Source organism: Pteropus alecto, unplaced genomic scaffold (genome assembly GCF_000325575.1).
Source record: "Pteropus alecto unplaced genomic scaffold, ASM32557v1 scaffold7, whole genome shotgun sequence".
Classification (NCBI taxonomy): domain Eukaryota; kingdom Metazoa; phylum Chordata; class Mammalia; order Chiroptera; family Pteropodidae; genus Pteropus; species Pteropus alecto.
This window is the reverse complement of record NW_006494614.1, coordinates 31,716,764-31,725,994: the sequence shown is the minus strand read 5'-3', so window position 1 is coordinate 31,725,994 and position 9,231 is coordinate 31,716,764. Positions and strand designations below refer to the sequence as shown.

At 36.8% G+C, this 9,231-nt stretch overlaps 1 protein-coding gene across 1 annotated transcript in view; it reads left to right on the top strand.

The window, feature by feature from the left end:
- The first annotated feature begins 243 nt into the window (after nt 1-243).
- HCRTR2 (hypocretin receptor 2) overlaps nt 244-9,231 on the top strand; it is a 113,522-nt gene continuing 104,534 nt past the window's right edge. Inside the window, exon 1 of the mRNA XM_006926427.2 lies at nt 244-783. Within this exon, the coding sequence (XP_006926489.1) occupies nt 561-783 (223 nt within the window). The 5' untranslated portion in view covers nt 244-560. The remainder of the gene's footprint in view (nt 784-9,231) is intronic.

The window sequence follows — 9,231 nt, the reverse complement described above, 5'->3', positions numbered from 1 at the left end:
ATGAATAAATCCTATATTAACCATGTGTTGACATGCTTGCCACGGCCACAAAACTACACAGGTCTACCTATGGTTTACAGAAACTGAACGTGAGAAATGGAGAAAAAAGGCGGAAAAGAGGGAGAGTTAACCGACGGGGAAACAGGTTAAAATAATTTTCATTACTTTTTTTCCCCCCTACTTCAGCTTCAGCTCTCCCTCCGCGCGGGAGGAGGCTGTGGGCTGCGGACTCTGCTGGAATGAGGAGTAATTGAGCTTGAGCTGAGCCAGAGGTAGCTTCTCCTCCGGGTGTCATTGCTGCAGCCTCCAGTGGCCCTTCCCTGGGTCCTCAGCTGCCTCTCTTCCCGGTGCAAAATCGCCTGCAAAGACAGGAAAGCCGCTAAAGAAGTTGCCGGGCATAAGACTCTGGAGGCATTGGCTCAATAACTTTTCACGTCATTTTCTGCTCTGGAGCCCCTTCTCGCCTCTCGGAGCAGCCTTTCCCACCGCGAATCATCAGTGCTCATGGGGCAGGAGAAGAGCAGCTTTCATCACTGAGTGGAACCGGACTCGAGCCCGTGATGTCCGGCACCAAATTGGAGGACTCACCCCCTTGTCGCAACTGGTCATCTGCTCTGGAGCTGAATGAAACTCAAGAGCCGTTTTTAAACCCCACCGACTATGACGACGAGGAATTCCTGCGGTACCTGTGGAGGGAATACCTACACCCGAAAGAATATGAGTGGGTCCTGATCGCTGGGTACATCATCGTTTTCGTGGTGGCTCTCATTGGGAACGTCCTGGGTGAGTCTTGTCCCGGGCAATCCTCCAGAGGGCTGTCACGTCCCCTCCACCCCAGGCTGCAAAGACTCTGAGACCACTCCCTCCCCCTGGGAGGAAAACAAAGAGGTCGCTGCTCTTGGGGTGGGGTTTTCTATTTTAAAAAAAAAAAAAAAAGTTTCTGATTTTAGGAATCAGGACTGAATCCTGGAATGGTGATTGCTTTTTCTGCTGGGAGAAGCGAGGAACTGCATTTCTTTTGCGAACACTTTAGGTTACAAGTGCCGGGAAAAGGGCAGCGACCCAGATCTCCAGGTGGATTTTGGGTGTGGGGAAATTAGTCATCCTTTTGTGTAACGTGACTGGGTGTTTCGGAGGTTTGGGGAGAGGTAAAGCTGGCAGAATGGAAAGCTGTGCCTCTAAAGAGCAAGCTTGCCTAGGCTGTTGAAGTCACAAAGGATTTGCGAGAGAGGTAGTGTGCCCTTTGGCGAGGAGATTTAGGCTCTGCCTAGAGGTGGTAATGAAAGGAGGGCAGGGAGTGGACACACAAGCAAAGCTGGGAGATGTACTCACGCACTGAAGCTGAATTATACCGGAACCATGCTGGGAGCAAGCAAGAAGGAGGGGCATCTGAGAAAAGTACCAGAGAGATCCAAATAATTCACCCATTCATTCATCATTCATTCATTCATTCATTCATCCACTCGACCAATATTTTTTTCCAGAGCATGCTTGTTGCCAGGCCTGGGAAGTATTAATAACTGATTCTTTTTCTTTTTTTTTTTCAAAGACAAGACCAAGCTTAATGCTAGGCTCTCTCTATTTGTCACTGTCTAGGTTTGCACACAAACATAAATTTCTTACTCACTCCCCACCTCGGCATAATTTCTGAGGGTTGAGCAGGGGTTGCAATAGCGATATGGTGGCTACAGTGATGGAATTTATTAGGGCAGCTGGGAAATCAACTTAAAGAAAAGGATCTGTGGAAGGGAGCGAAGAGAGGACTTAACATGAATTGTGAATGGAAGGAGCATGTATCTTGATGAATGGAGAGTGGGAGGCGTTTCAAAAGCAGAGGGCAGTGTGGAGGGAATCTCTGTTGAAAATGACAGGAGGAGATGGGAGAGGCTAGGAGAAGATGCTCTCGATTTTCGGTTATAAAAAGAGAAGAAGATGAGTGAGGTGAGATAGGCTAGGAAACTTTGAAGTCCGAAGCAAATAATTTGTAGCTGCAATGGAAGAACTTAACCAAGCTTTCAGCACTAATCTCATTTTTACCTTCTCTCCCCAAGTGTGTCAGTCTGGGCAGGAAACATTCAAAGTAGTCTCTCACCAATTCAGCAGGCAGAGTAGTTGGTAGTATGTGACTGAGAGACATTCTAGAGAAAGTTGGTAAAACAGTATTTGATAAGAGAGCTAAGACTCCTCTGAAAACTTTAGTTTCCTCTTTCTGTATTATTTTCAGGCTATTATTCTTTTTTTGGTTTCTTTAAAAAGGTAAACATAAAAGAAATCTTTTGGGGCTGCAAAGAAGGTGGATGAAGGTGGAAATACACATGGTTAGGGTTCTTTGTTATAAAGATATATCTATTAATAATACTGCCTTTCTTGTTTCCCTTCTTTTTGTCATCTATCTTTAGGATTACAACTCTTAAGACACATGACCACTAGTATAGCAACATTTCACTGCATTATGCCAACACTTAATGATAAGTGAATAATCCAAACTGAAAATCTGTTGAGTACCTACTGTGAACCAGACCTCTTCATATACATTCTCTCACTTACACCTCAAAGTAATTCTCATTTGATAGATGAAGAAAAAATAAATTGGAGAAATGAAATGATTTATTGAAGAATATGATTCAGATTTTGACCTCAGATGTAGAATTCTCCATTGATATTCCACTCTAGAACTAGAACGCATATAGAGAATAAATCCCTTGCTCATGATTGTCTGCAAGCCTATTAAATATACTTCTTGTTCTCTTTTGCATCTATGTCTACTGTTAATAAATTACCATGAGGGGTTAATGACTGTCATTCTCTCCAACAAAACCTATCCAGAGAAAAATGTTATTGCATTGCAGTAAAATTTTGACATGTTTTGCAGGCCTAGCTACAATTTATAACTATTTATTTTCTCTAATTTTATCTCAGGCTTTATTTCTGTGATAAAATTTGCTTCTCTTGGCTGTCATTTCATTCTGGCTTTGCACAGACCTGTGATACATAGTCTTTACAGCCTAATTGAATGGTTTGGGGCGGGGTGTGGGGTGCGTGCTTGTTAGCCTAGGAAGTGTTTTAATCTCAAGAAGGAAACATTCTACAGTAAGACAACTCGTTTTCATTATGTCAGGGAAGAGAGCACTGTCCACAGCACCAAGTGCTGAAATAGCCAATTCCATTTAGCTTAAAAAGAAAGATTTACTCAAAGCACTGTGCTCTGAAGATACTGACAGCTATTTTCCTGAACACTGAATGACACTGAAATCCTCTCTGATTGAACTTAAACCTATTCTTTACTGACATATTTCCTGAAAGTTGATGAAGTTAAGTTTGACATTTAAACAAATGAGCAGTGTCATTACTCATAGACAACTTCCTGCTCTTTGATGTCACTGTCAAATTTGCAAAACGGATTAGATTGCTTCTTTTTACCCCTCTGGTATAAGTGGTTTTATGCAGGGAGTGGCAGGGCAAGAGATTATATTATTCATGAAAGATAAAGCAGCAACAGAGTGAAATACCACAGTGTAGGTAGCAGATGTAATCACTGACCCTTCAGTCCCTTCCCCATTTGCACTTGCATGTAACTGACTACTTGGAAATTCTCAGCCTTGGTGATCTTACAAATATAATGTGCCAGTTAGAAGTCATTTCTCCCACAATGTCCTTTTGTGAAATGATGTAACAGGATATGCCCTGAGCATAATGATGAAGTCTTGATCATCCCCACTTTATTTTCTTCCCTCCAGTTCCTCTCTCTCATTATATCCTCTCTCCACTATCAGATGCTTCTTTCCAGAGATGAAAATTAGTTTCCTGGAAAAAAAGTGGCATTTTCTAAAGAAGGCAAATATTACCATACATGGAATTTCATAAGTATACATGTTCTAATAAAAGACATGTGTGTTTAATTATAGAATTTAAGTCCCAGGAGGCAAGATGGGACAAGATTCTTTTTGGAAGCAGTGTTTTTCCAATATCTTTAAAATTATGCCCCATATAACCTATCCCTAAGTGTATCTTGTACTATAGCCAAGTAGATGCATCCAATTATTTGACCAGTACATTTTGAGCAATATTATGATTTTATAATTAATATGTGTGGTGGGGAGAAAACTCTTAGGAACATTCAAAAGAATATATTTAATGTAATTCCTACTTATTCCTTGAGTTGAAACTGGATGGAGAGATGGGTTCTAGTCAGTTCAAACATTAACATTTGGAGGAAATGAGCTATTCTCTCTCTCTCTTCTTACTTTTGCATTCAAAGATATTTCGGTTTTCACCTGGAGTGCTTCTATCTTCCCTTTTGTTATCTCTATATGAAAAATGAGGAGAACATTCAACAAATGACTAGTCCAGCTGTGCTTCTTGGTTCTTATGTGACCACTCACAGGTTATTGAGCTCTCCAAGTCTGTTTTTTTTCCAACTGAAAATTAAGGCTGATAATTCCTGCCTTGTAGAAATCTTATGAGGATACATAGATATCTTGTATATATTACGAACAAATAAATATATATGTATGTATGTATGTATGTATGCATACAGTATATATGTATATATATATATATATTTTTCTCGACACATAGTAAACACTAAATGCCCATCTCTATCCCTCAGTCCCACTGTTAAAGTCTCTTCCTGATGTGGTTTGTAGCCATCTTACGTCTCTGTGGCCAGTCTTTGATTCTGTAGCTCTTTATGACCTCTGCTGTAGCCTTTTTCTGAACTGAGTGTTTTCCTAAAAAGAATTAGTAAAATGGACCTAGCCTTTTTTTCAATAGAGTATTTTCCTAAAAGCTATTGTTAACATGGAATTGGCACATGTTACTCTCCTTTTTCATACCAGCTCCACCCACCCAACCCCTAACAGGTGTTTAGTGCCTTTGTACCGACTGCTTAACGTTGCCTTCCTACCTCTCGGTGAAAGTCATTTCTATCACGATTTTCTCTCGCTTTCCCTCATAGTTAAAATTTGCCTGTACTGGGTCCCATTCACTGAGTTTTTGAATGGTTAGTTGGTTGGTCTGTCACTGTTAATGTTTTAAATAGCACCCACATACACACAAACACGAACACTGGTAATATGTTGATTTAACTCAGTTAAAGCACACTGCCCTTTAAGAAATCCACCCCAATAACAGTTAAGCTAAGTTGGGTGGGCGGGATGGGAGGATTATCTGTAATAGTGTTGCTTCTTGCATAGCTACTCTTATGTCCCAGATATGGAAATGGCAGAGCTATAAGTTTTCACTACTCCGAAGCCTAAGAGACATTTATATTTCTCTTCATGCCCAATTCAGTTCTGTGGGTGTGTGTAAACCCACCCTTTCCTACACAGGACACAAAAACAGGTTAGTGATAATACATTATTCATCTCTGTTAGGACTCCATAAAAGTCATGGGTAGTAACTGTAAGTGATAATATTAATATAGCCATTAAACTTTAAACTTGTGTGTTTTTAGTTACAGAATGTAAACTATGCTTATCTGATGCCTCCACATTTTTACTAAAACCATAATCATTTATTTTATTTAGTGAAATAAATCATATTTTTGACTTGAACAAAATCTCAGTGAAAACTTTTAAAATGTCTGTCTTGTAGATAACAGCAACATTTATCATGGACAGACACTAATGAGATAACATACTACTGATAATTTGAATGTAATGGATTCTACCTATTTTTGAAAAAAGATATGAGGAAAAAGAAATAATGAAAATGATACCAATTTTCAAGAGGCCAAATCTAACACTCGAATACAAATACAATATTCCATTTTTAAAGTATTGCCTTGATTATATTAGGGCATACATATGTATTTTATATATTTATGTGAATTTTTATTATTTCATATTTTAGAATATATTTGCAAATCCTCAGGTACTCTAGCTATGTTAGCATTACAAAGTCTTTGAATTCTCATCAGTTCCTCACATTTCAAGAGTATCCGCCGCTGGTGCTATTTTATTGGTGAAAGATCTTTCCATCTTTCTTCTTTTAGCTTTCTGACATATCCCACACTCCTAGTGATTTTGGCACCATTAAGTAATGCCTCATTGCTAAGGTTAAGTCAGTGTCATGTGATGGATGAAGCTGAGAATATTCATCTCCAGTTTCTTTTCTCATTGCAAAGGAAAACGAAAAATATTTATTGAGTACTGTATGCCAGGCTCCACACTGAATATATGTATTTCATTGATACATCATAACAAACTTTTAACCAGTAGATTAATAGTTTGGTTTTACAAATGAGAAAAATGAAATTCGAAAAGCTATTTTAACTTATTCCAAAGTTTAGTCATACAGTAGGTAGCAGCACTAGGTTTCAAATACAAATTTATTAGATTCCATGGGACACTTGTGTTCCATTACTTCATCCTGATTAAGAAACACAGAAGAAAAGAAAGTAGAAATGATGCTTAGGTGTGCCCTCTGGACAATTCACAGAGTTCTGTCATGTAGTCATGCAATTTCTTTGATAGACTATAATACTTCAGCTGTGAGGATGAGCTCATTTGATAAACTAATCAAGGTCAGGCTAGAGTTACTTTACAAGAGAAAATTTCAAGATAACATAGGTGCTGCCAAAAATGCTTTTGCCTGGTCTGGGGGTGACTCATTGTATAAATGTTAGAGAACTGTGGTTAAGGATTATTTTGTTATTGAAAATGTTGTCTTTAGACACAATTTAAGGTAAGAGTCTAAACATTTAATATCTCAGATAATCTAAAGATTTTTTTTCTTTTTCAGTTTTCAAACCTACACATGCATTTTATTATTTTTTTGACATAATTAATGTTAACTTTTTAGAAAATTATGTTTCTACTGATTTGACTGAATGTGTCAATCTTTGTATCACATAATAGTGTTCCTAGAGCATAAGGTGTTTAATATGTCCAAAGAGATATTACCCATCATATCAGACATAAAATGACCTTTAGACACTGACAATGGAACACTTTAGGATGTTGTTGAATGAAATACATGACATATATAATCAGTATTTTAAACAGCTGACCCTTAAGATTGAATCATTTATTATTCCTTTGTTCTCAGTGAGAGATAATCTCTTAACCAAGTAAATATATTTGACATAGATTTCAAAGAGCAGTAAATTTCTTGCCAGTAGAATTTTCTCATAAACAAAAAAACAAACTATTCAGAATTAATATATATTTTCTTTTTTTCTTTTTAATTTTTTTATTTTTAAATTATTTTTATTAAAAATTATTGGGTGATATTGATTAACAAAATCAAATAAGTTTGAAGTGTATTATTCAACAGTTAAGTTGTATATGTATACTGCCTTATGTGTTCACCACCCAAAGTTAGATTTCCTTCCATCTCTAAATATGTGACCTCTTTAATCCCTATCTACCTTCCCCCACTCTGGTAACCACTAATCTGTGTCCATGAGTCTCTGTTTGTTTGTCATGTTTTTTGTTGCTTTCAGTTTTATATCTCACATATGAGTGATATCATGTGGTTTTCAACTTTTTCTGTCTGACTTATTTCGCTTAGCGTGATTACCTTGAGGTCTATCCATGTTGTCTTAAATAGCAGTGTTTTGTCTTTTCTTATGACTGAGTAATATTCCTTTGAAAATATGTACCACATCTTCTTTATCCAATCATCTATTGTAAGACATTTCAGTTACTTCCATGTCCTGGCTACTGTGAATAATGCTATGAACATCAGGTGCAGATATTTTTGCAGATAAATATTTTTAAGTTTTTCAGGTAAATACCCAGAGAGGGATTGCTGGGTCATTGCTGATAGTTCAATTCTTAGTTTTTAGAGGAACCTCCATACTATTTTCCATAGTGGTTGTACCAATTTGTATTCTCACCAGCAGTGCATGAGAGTTCCTTTTTGCCCATAACCTCTCCAACATTTGTTATTACTGTCCTGTTGATGAGATGGTATCTTGTTTTGATTTGCATTTCCCTAGTAGCTAGTGAGGTTGAGCACCTTTTCATGTCTGCTGGTCATTTGTATGTCTCCTTGGGAGTAGTGTCTGTTTAGGTCCTCTGACCATTTTTTAATTGGATTGTTTGTTTTTTTATTGTTGAATTGTATGAGTTCTTTATATATTTTGGATATTAGGCCCATATCAGAGGCATTGTTTGCAAATACATTCCCTGTGCTTTGTTGATGGTTTCTTTTGCCGTGCAGAAGCTTTTTAGTTTGATATAGTCCCATTCATTTATTTTTGCTTTTACTTTCCTTGGCTTTGAGACCAAATTTATAAAATATCTTTAAGTCTAAGGTCTGTGAGTTTAGTGCCTATGTTTTCTTCTATGTGATTTATTTTTTCAGGTCTTATATTCAAGTTCCTGATCCATTTTGAGTTAATTTTGGTTTATGATGAGAGACAATAGTCTAGTTTCATTCTTTTGCATGTGGCTCTCCAGTTTTCCCAGCACCTTTTAATGAAGAGGCTTTCCTTTCTCCATTGTATGTTTATGATACAAAAGCAATGTTCAAAAACCCCATACCATTCCTATACTCTAATAATTAATTTTCAGAAGAAATAAAATAAATTCATTTTATAATTGCAACACAAAGAATAAAATATCTAGGAATAAACCTAATGAAACATGTGAAGAACTTTTGCACTGAAAACTATAAGAACACTATTAAATGAAATTGAAGAAGACACAAAGAAATGAAAAGATATTTCGTGTTCTTGGATTGGAAGAATCAACATAGTTAAAATGAACTTATTACTTAAAGCATTATACAGATTTAATGCAATCCCCATAAAAATCTCATTGGCATTTTTCAAAGAAATAAAGTAAAAAAAAGATTTGTATGGAGGCACAAAAGACCCCAAATAGACAAAGCAATCCTGAGGGGGGAAGGGGAGAGAGCCATATGTGTCACTCTATCTGACTTCCAATTATACTACAAAGCTACAGTAATCAAAACAGCATGGTACTGGCAGAAAAACAAACACACAGATTAGTGGAACAGAATTGAGAGTCCAAAAGTAAACCCCCATAGATATGGGCAAATAATTTTTGACAAAGGAGCCAAAATATGTACTTTATTTTTTAAAATATTTTGGAATTATTGTCAGAATATATTATAGTAATTTGTTTTCAAATTAAATATATATAAACAATGTTTAATATTCATATAGTATTTCAATCTTCAGAAGATATCACTCTCTCTATTGCTCTTGAATTTCTTGCTCTGGGGAAAGTAAGATGTTTTGTTGTGAGCAACCCATGT